Source organism: Macaca thibetana, chromosome 13, assembly GCF_024542745.1.
Source record: "Macaca thibetana thibetana isolate TM-01 chromosome 13, ASM2454274v1, whole genome shotgun sequence".
NCBI classification, from domain to species: Eukaryota; Metazoa; Chordata; class Mammalia; order Primates; family Cercopithecidae; genus Macaca; species Macaca thibetana.
In genome coordinates, this window is record NC_065590.1 from 64458969 (window position 1) to 64478643 (window position 19675).

Sequence of the window (19675 nt, forward strand, 5' to 3'; positions counted from 1 at the left end):
TGATGTCACCTGGGAACTCAGTCAGAGGCAGCCTTTTTCCGAGGCTGGAAGGTCACAGGGGTCTTATTCAGGACCCTGAGGCACTGCCTGCTTTCACTCCCAGTAAGGGCAGGGCCTCTATGCGGCCTCAAGAGCCAGAAGGGCCCAATGTTTGCAAACATTACCTAAAATGAAGGTACATAAACTGCTGAATCAATCAGTCAGTTGTCTTCCAGCCAACCTGGGCAGCTAATGTTGTAGACAGCTCTAACTCCTCCACAGAATCCAGGGCCCCCCAAAAAAGAGCCCCAGAAGATCCCCAACTGCCTCTACTTTGAGGAGTCACTGCAGTTCCATTGAGTTCTGAATCCTTGGTTACACGTATCAGCAACTCATAGAGTGTGGCTGCACTCCCTCTTCCTGCCCATCCATAACCCTCCTGAAGCAGAGCAAGTAGGTTTTATTATTACTACCACTGCTGACGAGGAAACTCAGACAAAGGTAGGTTAAGTAACTTGCACAGGGCTGCATGGATTATTCATGAGCTACAGATTGAGGGGGGAAAAGAAAGAATCACAAAAATGTCTCAATTTGTACACCCTTGTTCATAGCAGGGTTATTCACGACAGCCAAAAGATAGAGGCAACTCAAGTGTCCACTGATAAAGTAACATAATGTGGTATATACACACAATGGATTATTACTTAGCATTAATAGCTGGGAGTGGTAGCACATGCCTGTAGTTCTAGCTATTAATACTTGGTAGGCTGAAGTAGGAAGATCACTTGAGCCCAGGAGTTTGAGGCTGCAATAAGCTATGATCACGCCACTGCATTCCAGGCTGAGTAACAGAGCAAGACTCTCTCTCTCTCTCTCTCTCCATATCTCCATACACACACACACACACACACACACACACACACACACACACATAATTTTTGAATGATGAAAATTCTGACACATGGTACAACATTAATGAATCTTGAAGACATGCTAAGTGAAAATAAGCCAGTAACGAAAAACTTATACAAGATACTGAGAGCAGTAAAATTCATAGAGACAGAAAGTAGAAGGGTAGTAGCTAGGGGGCAGAGAGGATGGAGAGTTAAGAGTTTAATGGGGATGAGGTTTCTATTTGGGAAAATGAAAAAGTTCTAGAGATGTATGGTGATAATAGTTACCAACAATGTGAATCTACGTAATGCCAGAGTGAATCTACTTAATACATTTAAAAACGATGAAATTGAGTTTTGAAATTGTGGTAAAATACATATAACACAAAATTTAAGTGCATCACAGCTGGGCATGGTGGCACACACCTATAATCCTAGCTACTCTTCGGGAGGCTGATGCAAGACGATTGCTTGATCCCAGAAGTTCAAATCTAGCCTGGGCAACATAGCATGACCCCATCTCTTAAAAAGAGTGAGGGGTGTGTGGCAGTATGCATGGTATGCTTAAAACTTTCTACAGTTCATAGTGTTCAGACTGTGTGTGTACAGCTCTGGATATAATAAAATTATAATTCAAATACACAAATATATATCACTTAGTGATGAGACGCTCTCTATAAAACATTAAAATGCTTAAACAAAGGAACAGAAAACAACATATTGCAATGACCTATTTCAATAAGAACCTATGTCCCAGAGAAAGAAGCTACTTTACTCATTCTCAAACATTTAGTGAACACCTGACATACATGTCAGGCACTATGCTTGGTGCTGGAAATTCAATGGTGAGGAAAAACAGATGCAGTAACCACACTAAGGGATATAACAAGCTGGTATGTAGGGAATGGGAAGGAGAGAAAGAGACACAAAATAATCACAAAAATGAGTTTTTAATTGTAGACCTGGCTCTCTACATAAGCACATCACAAAGCAACCTGCCCTAAACTGATGGATTAGCCAAGATTTGGAGATAACTATGTGGGGATATGAGAGCATCAGGGAAAGGGACCTGAACATGCGAGTCCTGTGGCAAGACACAAAACCAAAGGAAGGACACAGCCTGGCTGGAGTCCAGAGGATGGAGGACTGTGTGGGCAAAGGGGCTATAGACAGAGGCCAGGCAAAACTCAATAGTTTTGTTGACTATAGTAACAGTAACGATCTAAGTTTTTACCCTACATGCAATTAAAAGCCACTAAAAGGATATAAGGTAGGAGACAGCAAAATAAAATAACAGTTACACTTTGTTTTGTTTTGTTGTTTTGAGATGGAGTCTCGCTGTCGCCCAGGCTGGAGTGCAATGGCGCGATCTTGGCTCACTGCAACCTCCCCCTCCCGGGTTCAAGCAATTCTCCTGCCTCAGCCTCCCGAGTAGCTGGCACTACAGGCGCCCGCCACCACACCTGGCTAATTTTTTGTATTTTTAGTAGAGACGGGGTTTCACCATGTTAACCAGGATGGTCTCGATCTCCTGATCTCGTGATCCGCCCGCCTCGGCCTCCCAAAGTGCTGGGATTACAGGTGTGAGCCACCGTGCCCGGCCAATAGTTACACTTTTAAAAGATCAGATATAACACGGAAATCAGAGGTGTTCCAGGACGCAATTTCCTCCCTCCTAAATCAACACAGCTTGGCCTTTCTCGGAACCAGACAGACCTGGCATCAGGCAACCTAAATTTCTAGTCCTGATTCTGTCACCAATTAAATGTGAGTCTTTATACAATTTATTGTTTTGTCCCTTGGGCTCATCACCTGTAAAACAGTCTTCCCTAGGTGGTGTATCAAGCTCCAAACTAACTCAAAAACTTCTTTTTTCTTTTATTCTTACCCCTCCTCCCCCAAATTATTTAGTCTTCAAAATCCAGGCAAAAGTGATGAACCAGTACCTCCACTCTGCCAGGTCTAAGGCTTCGTTCCAGTAATAGCTCCCACACAATGCTCGTGACATTCTGCTCTTCAAGCTAGGGGGGTGCAGACCTTGCTCTGGCCAACACCACCAAACAGGGAGTCAGAGACTGGAACTTCTATCGACTAACTCACTGCCACTTACTAATCAATTCAGGATTTCCTTGGTTCTAAGAAATTTTGTTCCCATGGGGGTGACGGTGGAAGGGATCAATGTAAGTACTGTAAACCTACTTTTTCTTTTTGAGAGGAGTCTTGCTCTGTCGCCCAGGCTAGAGTGCAGGGGCACAATCTCGAATCACTGCAACCTCCACCTCCCTGGTTCAAGCGATTCTCCTGCCTTAGCCTCCCGAGTAGCTGGGACTACAGGCACGTGCCACCACATCCAGCTAACTTTTGTATTTTTATAGAGATGGGGTTTCACCGTGTTGACCAGGCTGGTCTCAAACTCCTGACCTCCGCTGACCCACCTACCTCGGCCTCCCAAAGTGCTGGGATTACAGGTGTGAGCCACCATGCCTGGCCCGATATTCTTCTTTGTATACCGTATAAAATACACCTCATATTTTAACAAAACGAGTGAAATCTATAAAGCCCCATGGCTTTAATGTTTTTAACAATTATGAATCTTACATATTTTAGATTAGCAGTGTTTGAAATTCACAGTTCAACTATATTCATAACAGATTTCAAAATGAGGAAGTGAGAATTACTGATGTGCAAGCAGTTTAATTACCTGCTCCCAATACATTATTGGTGATTTGACAAGCAGCATAAATTGTTTTGGATAAATCGATGTCAGATTAGGAATGTTGATAGCTTATCGAAGTCCTCAGAAGAAAAGTCACAAAGAAAATCACTTAGGAAGGGCTATCAGGTTTCAGCAGTTCCACAACCCTGCCCTCTCTGCAGGCCTCTGAAGGAGGCCTTCAGATCCATGGTTTAATCACCTAATAGAAAAAGGTGCTAAAGCGATCAGAATACGACCATAATTAGTCGGGAGTGGTGGCAGACACCTGTAATCTCAGCTACTGGCTGAGGCAGGAGACTGAGGCAGGAGAAACACTTGAACCCAGGAAGCAGAGGTTGCAGTGAGCCAAGATCATGCCACTGCACTCCACTCCAGCCTGGGCAACAGAGCAAAACTCTGTCTCCAAAAAAAAAAAGGTCGGGGTGGGGACCAGGACCATAAATACTCAAAGGAAAGATTTTGACTCCCCAAATTCAACTGAATGATGAATCCATTTTCATTTAACAGTACAAAACAACCTATGAACCTTTCAAATGTTTTTTTTTGGGAAACAATCTGCAAAGCTCATTATCAACATACTAATAATTAATTTTTAACCATACTACTCATTTTTATAAATGCCTCAGGATCTTAGAGTCTAAGTAAAGCTGAACCTAGAGCAGTATGAGGAGGAAACCACGGTATTTAAACGTTGCAAACAAAAGAACACATCTTCAGTGCCACCTTAAAGAAAGACAATAATGACACTTAAATCCAAGTCATTCTAACAAAAATGAGGTGAAAGGGTGGATAGAAGAGGTAATCTGATAGAGGAGAGATAACCACTCAGGAGGAATCAAGTGCAGATCCAAACCCTCTCTCGGAAACCAGCTACACAAACATGACAAAACACCACGTCCTCAGCCTCTGAGCCTAATTCTGCTTTAGAAAATAATTACAGTCATAAATAACTAGAAAGAATATACGTGACACAAAAGTAACGAGACCTCAAAATTACTAAGCTTCAGAATGGAAACAAAACAGGAGAGATAAAAAATATTGAAGGGTATGAAGGTAACTTCCTAGAAGGAGCATAAGAGGCAAGTATTGCAGAAAATACACATAAAATGATTACTTATGAAACAGAGTCTTACTCTGTTGCCCAGATTGGGATGATCATAGCTCACTGCAGCCTCAAGCTCCCTTCTGGGCTCAAGGGATCCCTCCACCTCAGCCTCATGAATAGTTGGAACTACAAGCAGTCACCACCATGCCTGGCTAATTTGTTTTGTTTTGTTTTGTTTTGTAGAGACAGAGTCTAGTCATGTTGCCTAGGCCTGTCTCGAATGCCTGGCCTCAAGTGATCATCCCGCCTCAGCCTCCCAGAGTATTGAGATTACAGGTATAAGCCAGTGTACTTGGCCATAAAATGATGTTTAAACAAATTAAGGTACATAGGTAGAATCCTCTTTAAAATGCTTTTTTAAAATATCACCTTCACTGACAACAAATCTCAAACCTCTAAAACTGCCCTCTCCCAAAAGAAATTCACCTGCTGTCCTGCACACTCACCAGCAGTGGGAAGCAGAGAGCTGCTGCAGCTGTGAGCCAAGAGCCCACACAGGCCCTCTGTACCTCAGGCAAGTCAGCCCACCTGCCATGAGAACTCTCCACCATCTCAGGAACAAGCTTTCCCACTGGCACTCAAGCAGGGACCACATCCCCAGTTATAATCTGAGAAGCAGTACCTCATAAGAATAGTGTTAAACTACAAGGGACTGGTTACATAAATAATAGTTTACCTATATAAGATCATGCAACATTAGTAAAAAACTAAGTTCTTACAATGATTTTTAAAAAGGTATTTATATCCGGCCCGGCACAGTGGCTCACACCCATAATCCCAGCTCTTTGGGAGGCCAAGGTGGGCGGATCACAAGGTCAGGAATTCTAGACCAGCCTGACCAACATGGTGAAACCCCATCTCTACTAAAAATACAAAAATTAGCCAGGCGTGGTGACGTGCGCCTGTAATCCCAGCTACTTGGGAGGCTGAGGCAGGAGAATCACTTGAACCCGGGAAGCGGAGGTTGCAGTGAGCTGAGATCTCACTACTGCACTCCAGCCTGAGCAACAGGGTGAGATTCTGTCTCCAAAAAAAAAAAAAAAAAGGATTTATATCATATAGTTAGGGAAAATATGGGGGCGGTGGAGGTCATTTAAAACAGAGTTAAAAAGAAAGTTCACATAAGACTTAATTATCAAAATGTACTAAAATGTGGTGCTTGCACAAGGAAAAATAGATCAACAAAACAAAAGAGAATAGATTAAAAGTCTATAAACAGGCCTAAGTGTATCTAGGAACTTGAAATATGATAAAGGGGCATTACAAATCATGAAGAAACAAATTCAATAAATGGTATTGGGACAATTAATTTAATATATGGGAAAAATTAGATCCCTACCTCACTCTATTCACAAAATTAAACTCGATATAGATTTACAGTCCTAAATATGAAGAAAACTTTAAACCCATTAGAAAAAACAGGACACAAGAAATATATAAATGCATATATATAAATATAATTCTAGTTATAGTCTAAAAACTCACACACATGCTCACAAAGGGATATGTGTGAAATTTTCAACATAGCATTATGAGTAACACAGCAAAAGAAAAATGTTTTGAAAGCACTCCAGATGTTCACTGGTAACAGAATACATAATGTTGTGTAGTATTATATGAAAGAATATTAGAAATAATACAAAGCAGTTAAAATGAATAAACTGTGTTTATATTTATTAACATCGCTAGATCTCAATAATGGGCAAATGGCAAGTGTTACACAATAAATTTAAGCATAAGCAAAAGAATATTTATGTTGTTTTGGATAAATACACAATAGAACTATAAAAACACAGACTACATACATAGCAGATCTGTTATAGTGGCTGGCTCTTGAATGAAGGCAGAGGTAAAGGGAAGTAGGACTCAGAAGGGAATATTAGATCCCAGAACTTTGGGAGGCCGAGGCGGGCGGATCACGAGGTCAGGAGATGGAGACCATCCTGGCTAACATGGTGAAACCCCGTCTCTACTAAAAAATACAAAAAACTAGCCGGGCGAGGTGGCGGGCGCCTGTGGTCCCATCTACTCGGGAGGCTGAGGCAGGAGAATGGCGTAAACCCAGGAGGCGGAGCTTGCAGTGAGCCGAGATCTGGCCACTGCACTCCAGCCTGGGCGACAGAGCAAGACTCTGTCTCAAAAAAAAAAAAAAAAAAAAAAAAAAAAAAAAAGAAGGGAATATTAGAGACTTCAACATTAACTATAATGGTTGAAAAAAAGTTTTTTAATCTGAAGAACTAAAATATTAACATTTGCTTTAGGTGGCCTTATGTGGAGTTTTATTACATTATCCTCTATACTATTCTATAATTTGCTATTATGATGTATAATGCATAAAAAAGGGCTTAAAGAAAACAAAACAGTAAGAACATTCTACTCTGGGTAATGAAAACAAAGCTTTTTTTGGCTGCTGCTGTACTATTTTTCAATTTTTCATAACAGATATACATTAATTTTTAAATTGAGCAAAAATCACTTTCACCAGGAAAAACATATACAGGTAGTGATTAGATTCCACATAGTTCTGGTTCACATAAATATCTAGTTTTTTGTTTTTTTTTTTGAGACAGGGTTTCACTCTGTCACCCAGGCTAGAGGGCAAGTGGCATGAGCATGATCTCAGCTCACTGCAACCTCTCCCCTCCAGGCTCAAGCAATCTCCCCAACTCAGCCTCCCAAGTAGCTGGGACGACAGGTGCATGCCACCACACCCAGCTAATTTTTGTATTTTTTTGTAGAGATGGGGGTTTCACTATGTTGCCCACCCTGGTATCAAACTCCTGAGCTCAAGCAATCCAGCAGCCTCAGCCTTCCAAATTGAAGTATCTGATTTTTAAAGTTCTTGCAAACATGATATCTGCACTCTTGCTTCTCTGATAAAATATTCTTAAAGCTCTAAACAACTAAAATACAAACCCATTTTGGAGATCCTAAAATTTGGGGTAAAATATAAATGTCCCAATGGAGAAAACAAAACTTTCTTCTATAAAAGATTCTAGTCTTTGAGAAAGGAAAAGGCAAGGGGTTCCACAGCTTTAGTCACAATCTATAATTGTACAGAAGTACACAGAATGCGTAAGAAGCAAGGCTAGGAGCAGTGGCTCACACCAGTAATCTCAGCACTTTGGGACATCAAGGCAGAGGACTGCTTGAAGCCAGGAGGAGTTCAAGACCAGCCAGGGCAACAACCTAGTAAGACCCCGTCTTTATTTTTTAAAAATAGATTAAATTTTTTAAAAAAGAAAGCATAAAAAACAAATCTGATGTGCATTCCTCTATGAGTTCTTATATCATCAAAATAAATATTTTATGAAAAGCATTTCAAATTGGCATTATAATGAGAAAGTTAAAAACCTAAATTGTATTCCGTTTCATTAGAAAACAATATTGAAATTTTTGTTATATGTAATGAATACTGGTCAAATAACCTCACCAAAGCTCAGTTTTCTCATCTGTAAAATGAGCATCCTACCAAGCCTATCACATGGGGTAATAGGAAATCAAATACAATAAGTAACTTCAATCAGCAAAAAACTCACAGGTCCACTTTTTTGGAGTGCAGAGAAAGCAGTAAGTGCCAGGTCCTATGCCTAGCCATGGCTGCCATTAGTGGTAAAATTAAACTGAATATAGGAAGCTTCATTTGATCACCAAAAGAAAAAAGTAAATAGATTTAAAAGATAGCAACTATAATATAATAAAATTATATAAGAAAATAGCCCCTCTGGCCGGGCGTGGTGGCTCACGCCTGTAATCCCAGCACTTTGGAAGGCTGAGGCAGGCAGATCACAAGGTCAGAAGTTTGAGACCAGCCTGGCCAACATGGTGAAACCCCATCTCTACTAAAAATACAAAAATTAGCTGGGTGTGGTGGCACGTGCCTGTAATCCCAGCTACTAGGGAGGCTGAGGCACGAGAATCACTTGAACCCAGGAGGCAGAGGTTGCAGTGAGCTGAGATTGTGCCACTGCACTCCAGCCTGGCAAAAGAACAAGACTCCATCTCCAAATATAGAAAGAAAGGAAAACAAAAAAAACCAGCCCCTCTTTCTAATGAACAGACACAAAAAACTCTCAATGCACAGACGAGTGTTATCAGAACCCAGTTAACCAAGTAACCAAGCCAAATAAACCTAGCAGTCAGGAAGGCTAAGAGCCCAAAAGCTCCCGGTCTACAGGATTGCCACAATGGCTTTAAAATTAAACAAGTAACAGAAGGATAAATACCCACAAAATTTCAAACCATGTCTTACCAAGGTGATGTCTCGGGAAGCTGCAGCAGCACTCATATGCAAACTAGGCTGCCTCACAGAACTGCTGCAATCCAGGGCTCTAGCGAATGTCCCAACAGCACTGAATAAACCACAAACACAATAAGGAAGAATTAAGTATCTAGTTTTTTTTTTTCTTTTAATGTTTTAAAAAACACATTTGGATCATGAATAAAAAACCGTAAAAGAAAAAGCAAAAACAAGTTTCTGAATGTTTGAGATTCAAACATCAAATAAAAAGAATTTTCACTCTATAAGATGATATAATTGACAAGCCAATTTACTATAAACAGGTCATTATCATGAAATCAAGAAAAAATAGCCTGTGCGGGGGGGGGGGGAAGAAGGAAAGGGAAGCTCTATTATAAAATGTCATGGAGTAAAACATTTGGTATTCAAATTGGCTCAAAAAATAGAAAGTCAGCTGCAGAGTTTGACTATTACAGCAAAGCAAGTTTTGACCATTTTTTAGCCCAAATTGTGAAACTCAGTAACATTTTTTTCTCCAATATATCACTAACTGTAGCAACTCTTTCCTGTGAGGGTTCAACATGAAACATATTTCTACTAATAACTCATTTAAAAAGAAATTGCCATAATGCTGATTTTAATGATTTAGAAGTCCTTCCAATATGTAAGAAACCTTAACTTTAAGACATACAGCATAAAATGAAGACTCACTACTTTTCCTGCCTGTGTTTTAAACATGTTTGCTATGGAAGAGATTTTTTATTTTTATTATTTTTATTTTTTGAGACAGGGTCTCACTCTGTCACCCAGGCTAGAGTGCAGTAGTGTGATCATAGCTCACTGTAGCCTCAACTTCCTGGGCTCAAACAATCTTCCCACCTCAGCCTCCCAAGTAGCTGGAACTACAGGCATGCACCACCATGCCCCACTTTTTTTTTTTTTTTTTGGCTAATTAAAAAAATTTTTTTGTAGTCAAGGCCTCCCTATGTTGGCCAGGCTGGTCTCAAACTCCTGGGCTCAAGTGATCCTCCTGCCTTGGCCTCCCAAAGTTTTGGGATTACAGGCATGAGCCATTGTGGTTGACCCCAAGGAAGAAATTTTATAAATATTTTAACTAAAACACAACATTCATGTTGAAAAGTACACAATGTACAGATAGTTACTGTAAAGTGAACACATGCATGCCACCAACATACAGTTCAAGAAAGAACATGACCACAAACCAGAGGCTCCTCAAGCTCCTCTCCACAGGGAACCACCACCCTGGATTGTAGCACCACAGATTAGTTTTGCTCAAACAGAATCACACAGCTGGACTTTATGTCCAGCTTCTTTCGATTAAAACTATGTTTGTGGATTCATCCATGTTGCTAGCTACAGCTGTATTCACTCATTTTCCCTGCTATGCAACATTCTGTTGTACGATGTCTCATCCCCACCTCCACTCTACTGCTGACAGACATTCTGTGTTGTTTCCAGTTTGGGGTTACTATGAATAGCGCCATAAATCCATTTGTATACGTGATCTTTTGGTGCAAAGGTGTATGCATTTCTGCTGCATAGATATTTAGGAGTGAAACTTAAGAGATATGTGTGTTAGATGACAGCAAACAATATTCCAAAGGACCTGTACCAATGTACACCCCCACCAGCAGGATACGAGAGTATTGGTTCTAAATCTTGATCAATGCTTAGCACTGTCAGTCTTTAAAATCTGAACCATTCTGGGTTGGCAGTGGTACTTGACTGTGGTCTTAATTTGTATTTAGAAGATCTTTTTTTTTTTTTCTTTTGACACGAAGTCTTGCTCTGTTGCCCAGGGTGGAGTGCAATGGTGCTATCTCGGCTCACTGCAACCTCCGCCTCGCAGGTTCAAGCGATTCTCCCACCTCCATCTCCCGAGTAGCTGGGATTACAGGCACCCACCATCATGCCCAGCTAATTTTTTTTCTATTTTTGTGGAGACGAGGTTTCACCATGTTGGCCAGGCTAGTCTTGAACTCCTGACCTAAGGTGATCCACCTGCCTTGGCCTCCCAAAGTAGTGAGATTACAGGCGGCATGAGCCACTGTGCCCAGCCTTTTTTTTTTTTTTTTTTTTTTTAAAGAGAAGAGGTCTTACTATATTGCCCAGGTCGGTCTCAAACTCCTGGACTCAAACAATCCTCCTGCCTTGGCCTCCCGAAGTGCTGGGGTTACATGCATGAGCCACCATTCCCAGCCTAGAAGATTAGTTTTTAAAACAAATATTGAAAACAAAAACATACTAGGAACCAACTCCTTAGTGTCCTTCATGCTGGCTTTGGGGGGAAACATATGGCCCTTGGCAATCAGAAAAATGAAAAAACAGAATACAAATCAAATTTGAAAACAGCAATGTCTCCTAACCAATCCCCAATCTAGACAGCCTGTCTGGAGACTCTAGACCAGTATTGTGTACTCTACAAGGGGCCACAAGATTGGCCCCCTTCGCAATGCACATCAAGTGTCTCCATCCAATCGCTTGGTAGTTAGGTGGTGGGCTCTGGACTCCAAATGCCTGGCCACCAATAAAAAGTGTGACCGTCCATGGTGACTGGCTCTATGAACAGTGAAGTCTAAGGATGAGCCAAGACTATTTTTCCCTCTGTATTGTGAAATAAGTTCAAAACAAAATCAGACAATAACATAATGAAGACCCTTGCATCCACTGTCCAGATCTAACTCTTATTAATATTTTGTCATATTTCTTCATTCTTTTAAAAAATAATTATAAATTTGTTAGAGTTCCCTATATATACTCCCAGATCAAATATATATAATATATATATACCCATTTAATGTATTTAAAAATCCACTAATAAAGCATTGTTTTGTACACAGCAAACATTTTATAAATAATTACTCTGTATGTACATAAATGATCACATGGTATATACCCTCATCATTATTTGTGATGTTTATCGCTTTGCTACATATAGCTTTAATTCATTCAATTGCCATAAAGTAATATTTCACTATATAAGTATACCTCAGTTCATTCACCAATTGCTTGTTAATGTACTTTTACTGTTATCATTTTTAAAATAAAAACAAAATTCTGTCCCATTCATTCTCTTAAGAAAAGGGAAAGAAGGAAGGAAGCAAGCCAGCCAGGCAGCCAGGCTGAAAGCTCTCAAGGGAAAGCGCTATGCTTAGCAACAGACCCTACTCACACATGGATGCAGTGAGCGAATTCCAGGTGCACATTCTTATTGATACCTGAATAATCCATGTCCAGAGTAAAGCCATGTCAAGTAAAAAGGATGACTCTTTTCATTAAGGATATGGGACTTCAGATATTTTCTTCAGGTATAAAGAATTTTTTAATACTTTTCTGTTTTCTTAATCAGTAAAAATTAATACAACTATTTTCACTTAAAACAGAAACTAATAAATTTAGGAAGCAGTATAATTAAGCTTTCTTACATAACTAAAAAACAATTCAATCAGTGGGGGGAAACCAGAATACAAAGAAATAAAAATACATATACCTATAAATTCTTTTATATAAAGAAATTTCTTGACTTGATAATGCCATACTTGTACTCACCGTGCTACAACTAAAAACTGGTCAATCTGTCGATCCGTAAGTGGGCTATTTGGATCCCAAACTTTAACTTCCAATTTTGACTGTTCCCTCTCATCTGATTCTCCTGTCCAAAAATAAATAAAACGGAGTCTTGTTACTGACAAGGCGCACTGTCTCATACCACTGATGACAACGGTCACCATAGCATTAGAAATGTTTACATGTAAGGTAAGTGCCCATAGTTTTGGCACATTCTTTCAGACGCAGATGTACAACACCTCATTAAAGTGAACACTGACGATAATAACACCAAACTAACCGAATGGTATCTTCATTTAGTCCTTAACGTCTGTTTCTGGAGTACCTGTATGCGAGAGGCAGTAAGCGCCATGCTAAGAGACATAAAGATGAAAAAGCAACAGGCTGGGTGCGGTGGCTTGCACCTGTAATCGCGGCTCTTTGGGAGGCCGAGGCGGCCAGATCACTTGAGGCCAGAAGTTTGAAACAAGCCTGGTCAATATGGAGAAATCCTGTATCTACTAAAAATATAAAAACTAGCTGGGAGTGGTAGCAGGTGCCTGTAATCCCAGCTACTCGGGAGGTTGAGGCACAAGAATCGCTTGAACCCGGAAGGCAGAGGTTGCAGTGAGCTGAGACTGCGCCACTGTACTCCAGCCTGGGCGACAGAGTAAGACTCTGTCTCCAAAAAAAAAAGGAAAAAAGAAAGAAAGAAAGCATCACTTCCACAAGATGCTTAAGCTATGCATAAATACCTGTGATATAAACCAAATAAATAGCATAAGAGTGACATATTAATAGTTAATAGCATAAGAATCTGAAGAATAGAGAAATCATTTCAAGCTAGGTAAGAAACAATGTCATGAAGGAGATGGCATTTCACCTAAGAACTAAAGGGTATGAATGCACCAGCAGGGGAAGATTTTTTAAAAAAGAAATGAGAACATGAACAAAGTCATGGGGCATTAAAATGTCACAGAAAAGTAGCTCATAATGTCTGGAGTACTTTATGGAATGAGAGAAGATAGCTAAGAGAAGTGGGTTATGAACACATTACTGGAGATCCTACATAGATGTTTTTTGAAGAGATTTTATATTAGAAGCCCTTGATTTTTCTGGTAAGGGAGTGACAAGAGCAGAACCAAACTTCCACTTTCAAAGCATAATTTCCTCTGCAGAGATACCTGATAAAGACAGAGAGACATATCAGCCTCCTTCAAGAGTTCCCTCACAAGTAGTGAGGGGTTTTGGTTATGAGACTGGTAATAGAGCACAAAGAGAGGAGATTTGGGAATATCAGTGACAGACTGGATGTAGAGTGCAGATTTCAAGTTTTGTGAGCTGTACTCATAGCGTTGGCAATAGCAGAAAGAAGGAGGCTGGGCATGGTGGCTCACACCTATAATCCCAGCACTTTGGGAAGCTGGGGAGGGAGGATTACTTGAGCCCAAAAGTTCAAGACCAACCTTAGCAACACAGTGAGACCCCATCTCTACAAAAAATAAATAAAATTAGCCATGCGTCGTGGCACACGCCTATAGTCCTAGCTACTTAGGAAGCTAAGGTGGAAAGGCTGCTTCAGCCCAGGAGGTCAAAGCTGTAGTGAGCCATAATCACACCACTGCATTCCAGCCTGGGTGTCTCAAAACAAAACAAAACAAAACAAAAAAAGATACACAAACAGGAGGTTAGGGCCAAGAGAAGACTGACAATAATGCCAAATGCTTTGCTTTAGAATATCTCACAAACAGATAACTATTGAACAAGAGTCAATGTTAGGACAAATAATTGTAATGAAAAGTAGACTTGGGAGCCAATGGAATTTTTATTTATAGCTATGGATTCTTACTAGAATAAGAGCTCTTTAATGATAGTGACTGCTTTTGCCTTTGTTTTGCTTTTAATCACTGCATCTATAACATTAGGCCTTGCAGCGGCTAACATAATACTCTGAAGCCAAACATTCCCCAGTGACTGACAAACTCAGGCTATGGGCCACCTAGTATAGGAGCAAGCAGATATCAATGGAAAGGACAGGACAGAAGCAGGCGTTCCATCTGCAGCCTCTTAAGTCAGGCCACTGCTGTTAGGTTGAAGACCTGCCCATTTGTCTCTGGTCAAAAGGCAGGTAACCAGAGAGCCAACTGCCAACCCCAATATAAAATGACATAAACAGAGCAGAGCAGAGCTAGTACTAGGTCAAAAACATCTAAGGTTTGAAAGGACTTCATTCTTTGTTTTGTTTACAATTCTTAGCATGCTAAGACAAGACACTCAACATTAGGGTCATTTTCAAAGACCAGTTAAAGATCAAAAAGTTGCAGGCCGGGCACAGTGGCTCACGCCTGTAATCCCAGCACTTTGGGAGGCCGAGGCGGGAGGATCACGAGGTCAGGAGATCAAGACCACCTTGGCTAACACGGTGAAACCCCGTCTCTACTAAAAATACAAAAAATTAGCCGGGTGTGGTGGCGGGCGCCTGTAGTCCCCAGCTACTCGGGAGGCTGAGGCAGGAGAATGGCGTGAACCCAGGAGGCGGAGCTTGCAGTGAGCCAAGATTGCGCCTCTGCACTCCAGTCTGGGTGACAGAGCGAGACTTCCGTCCCCCGTCCCAAAAAAAAAAAAAAAAAAAAAATCAAAAAGTTGCAAGCCACATGAAACTTGAGAATGGAGAATGACACAATTAACCTGCCCATGTCTTTTAAAAAATAATTTAAATAAGGATAGATAGTAGTGGTAAAACATTTGAAATCTACATCTTAAATAACACACAAGAAATGATGTTGCTATTCAGTTTTAAGCCCCTTCTGTTGTATACTCCCGAACGTAAGACTAAAATTGATGTTTATTTTTCAAATTCAAGTCAGTCAAATTGATAAATTTTAATTCCACCCATACAGTCTGCAGCATACAGCAAAAGTAAGACTTAGAAGAATTCTAAATAAATTCACTGTAAACAATAAAACTCTCTTGAAAGCATTTATACTAACACCAGAAACATAAAACCATGGGCTGAGAAGAAAAATAGCAAGAACAAAAAATAAATACAGAAATTCTCTATATCAAACGATCATTTCAAACTAAGAGGAGATTCCCATTTTGAATAGACCAAATAATTACATTCATATCAGTTTGATCACTTCTTCACATGGAAAAAACTTTTTAAAAGCTCTTGAATTAACTTATTTAGAACTTTATAATTAAATTTTTTTCAGCTACGCTAGCAGCAGCCTTTGGAATGGCCCTGGTTACAATGGAATGAGCCAGAAACTGAACTAAGATTAATTCCATGTTAATGTTCATTCCAGTCTTTATAATAATCTCCCCTTCCTCCTCCACGTATGATAATCTGGGCAATTCCAATCTGCTCACGTGTCATATCATCAAAAAACACAGACCATGACGATCTCCCCTAACCTCTAAATTCCTACAACTGTATTTCCCAACTAAATGTGTGATTGTATACAGCTTCCTATTTTTGTTTCATTTAATTTTGAAGAAATGTAGACCCAGCAACTATTTTAAATGTTAGCCCTAACCTTCCAGTTATATTTTTAAATCTCTAGAAAATACTGACAAAGTACTTCTTAAGAATTTTGAGGCCGGGCGCGGTGGCTCACGCCTGTAATCCCAGCACTTTGGGAGGCCGAGGTGGGCAGATCACGAGGTCAGGAGATCGAGACCATCCTGGCTAACATGGTGAAACCCCGTTTCTACTAAAAAATACGAAAAACTAGCCGGGCGAGGTGGCGGGCGCCTGTAGTCCCAGCTACTCCGAAGGCTGAGGCAGAAGAATGGCATGAACCTGGGAAGCAGAGCTTGCCGTGAGCCGAGATCACGCCACGGTACTCCAGCCTGTGCGACAGAGTGAGACTCCATCTCAAAAAAAAAAAAAGAATTTTGAGCACAGAGTGTTGTTCAAATACTCTGAAGAACTAAGGATTCCGAAAGGTCCTTTCCTAGGCAATTTGAAACATTCTTTGTTCCAAATACAGTGCGTTTTCTTTGCACCAGCCATCAGAGTACTGTGCTTTTTATATGTAATTCAGAAACACTCAAGGATGTCTTTTATCACCATTTTTGCTCAATCTTGTTCTGAAAGTTCTGGGCAACATATTAAGTTATGAATCAAAAGAATAATAAGTTACTATAACTTTTAAAAATTATAACTTTTAAAAATTATATTGACAATAAATTATATTGTTAAAACATTCATTTTGACAATAAAAATATAAAACACTGGGAAATAAAATTGGAGATTTTATATAAAGAAATTTCAAAATTTTCAAAAGAAGATGAGATGATTGAGTAAATAAAAAAGCAAGGCCAGGGTGCAGTGGCTCACATCTGTAATCCCAGCACTTTGGGAGGCCAAGGTAGGAGGACCATTTGAGGCCAGGAGTTTAAGAGCACACTGGTCAATATAGGGAGTCCCAGTTTCTACTTCTAAAATAAAAATCAAGAAGTGAGGTGAAACCAGAATATTTCACCTCAAAATATACTTCTTCGGCATATTTCTAGATGGCTATTCTGAGATCAATAAACACAACAAGAGTAGCCAGCCCTGAAAGGCTGCCTTTTATGGGGGGAGATCTGCATACGTAGAGGAAATCTACATTAGTGAAGTAAACCGCAAATGCAAACAGGATTTCTCTGAGGCCCCTTTAAATGAATCTAAGACAGACTAACTTACAGGAAAAAGAGACCAAAGGTCTGACATAGACACTTCACCCCAAGCTACACCTTTCTGAGAGCAGCTTGGAGATTACCTCGGAGGTTCATCCACATAACAAGGCAGCCATGCAGCCTTTGCTAGCCCTGCTCTCCCGTAACCTGTGTCACTACCTCCCCTCACTCTATTCTTTTTTTTTTTTCTTCTTGTTGCCCACACTGGAGTGCAATGCTGCGATCTCGGCTCACTGCAACCTCCACCTCCCGGGTTCAAGCCACTCTCCTGCCTCAGTCTCCCGAAGTAGCTGGGATTACAGGTGCCCACCACCACGACCAGCTAAATTTTTTGTATTTTCAGTTGAGACAGGGTTTCACCATGTTGGCCAGGCTGGTCTTGAACTCCTGACCTCGGGTGATCCACCTGCCTCAGCCTCCCAAAGTGCTGGGATTACAGGAGTGAGCCACCGCGCCCCGGCCTCTTTTTTTTTTTTTTTTTTTTTTTTTGAGACAAGGTCTCGCTCTGTCACCCAGGCTGGAGTACAGTGGCACACAACCACAGCTGACTGCAGTCTCCACCACCTGGGCTTATGCGATTCTCCAGCCTCAGCCTTCTGAAGTAGCTAGGGCTACAGGCGTGCACCACCACGCCCAGCTAATTTTTTGTACTTTTAGTAGAGACGGGGTTTCACCATGTTGGTCAGGCTAGTCTTGAATTCCTGACCTCAAGTGATCTGCCAGCCTCAGCCTTTCAATTCCAAAGTGCTGGGATTACAAGCGTGAGCCACCATGCCCAGCACCAATTCCCTATTCTTTTGGTAACCTCAGGATGGCGGTATTAAAAACTTACGTCATCTGGCTCTTCTTTGAGTCTCATAGTGTTTATATTTAAGTGTTATGATAGAAGAGTCAAAAAGTTAAAAAAAAAAAAAACTTTCAGTAAGCTAAAGTTAATTTATTACTGAAGATAATTTTTAAATAAAATTAGTATAGCCTAAGTGTACATTGTTTATAAAGTCTACAGTAATGTCCTAGTCCTTCACATCCACGTGCCACTCACTCACTGACTCACCCAAAGCAACTTCCAGTGCTGCAAGCTCCATTCACGGGAAGTACCCTACACAGTGAGTGCACCACTTATTATCTTTTTACTGTATTTTTACAATGCCTCTTCTATACTTAGCTATATTTAGACACATAATACTTACTATTGTGTAATAATTCCCTACAGTATTCAGTATAGTAACATGCTGTACAGGTTTGTAGCCTGGGAGCAATAGGCTATACCATATAGCCTGGGTGTTTAGTAAGCTGTACCAATCTAGGTTTGTGGAAGTGCGCTCTATGATGTTGGCACAGCAATGAAATTGCCTAATGACACATTTATCAGAATGTATTGCTGTCATTAGGTGATGCACGGCCATAAAAGAATTTAGTTTTGGAAGCAGATATAAAATGTTTTGAATATCCACAAATGAAATAGTTCTAAAATAAGGGAAAGGATTAACTCATCTGGATAAGATTATAATATATGGCAACAGTAATCAAAATAATACTGTATGTACTACCATAAAAACAAACACAATCAAACGTACAGAAATAGACCAGACCACATAGTCATTTATATTTGAAAATTTATGTAGTATTATAATTATGTAAATATTAACTAACATTTATTGAATGGTTACTATATCCCTATAAATTTTTCATACCTGGCCTCTACCCACTAAGTGCCCCTTCCTACCTCCACCCCCCCTACCAGACGTGACAACTAAAACGTCTACGTATTGTTTAATTCTCCTGAGGACAAAATTGCCCTATGGCTGAAAATTGCTGTTTTATATGACGGCAATCAATACCTGCTTAAACAATTCTTACAGGTCAGTATTTCTAAGTTGACAACTATCCACTACGTTGTTAAGACGTTCATATTCTGCAAAACTACCAATTGAAGGTAATAGCGTTTATGAAAAAATAGGATAAAACTCTCAAAACCTAAGAAAGTTAGTGACCAGAGCATTCCAAAAAAACTAACAATCATAATAAAACAATTAAATCTCTATTGCCATTTGCACCAAGCATAAAGGTCCACTTGATCTTTTATCTCCTTAAACCCTGGATTCATGCTTCTTCCACTGAGCTGTAGGTCCCTTTTTATAGCTTCAAATAAATTAAAAATTGAATCTAGAATGCAATTTTTCCCCCAAACACTGGAGGAAATATCTTCAGAGTCTCTTTATCTGTAACTGAAAGCTTCCCCATATAGTTTTAACATAGTGGAAAGTGCCTCAGATTTTCAGGCCACAAAAATCAGCCATTGCTTAAATCAAAGGAAGGCACTTTTGTAAAAATTTCCACTTGCTCTTTCTTAAACTCTCCTTATCTATGAGAACACTTGTTTCCCTTATTGCTGGGGAAAGTCACATATGAACTGACACATTTTTACTCTATACTAACATTTTCCTATTTGCCAACAGAATATGAGTTAATACAAGTTTTAAGTGCAT

The 19675-nt window shown here is 40.1% G+C and overlaps 2 protein-coding genes across 14 annotated transcripts in view; one reads left to right on the forward strand and one right to left on the reverse strand.

Moving 5' to 3' along the window:
- The window catches only part of LOC126934205 (cytochrome c oxidase subunit 7A-related protein, mitochondrial), a 723522-nt gene that overhangs the window by 383973 nt on the left and 319874 nt on the right, over positions 1 to 19675 (forward strand). The gene's annotated exons all lie outside the window — the stretch shown is intronic.
- Positions 1 to 19675, reverse strand: part of MTA3 (metastasis associated 1 family member 3) — a 255898-nt gene that overhangs the window by 86513 nt on the left and 149710 nt on the right. For all 10 annotated transcript variants that reach the window (XM_050754798.1, XM_050754792.1, XM_050754791.1 and 7 more), the window contains 2 exons: positions 12504 to 12606; positions 8946 to 9045 (listed from right to left, as the gene is read on the reverse strand). In XM_050754798.1, the coding sequence (XP_050610755.1) occupies positions 8946 to 9045; positions 12504 to 12606 (203 nt within the window). The remainder of the gene's footprint in view (positions 1 to 8945; positions 9046 to 12503; positions 12607 to 19675) is intronic.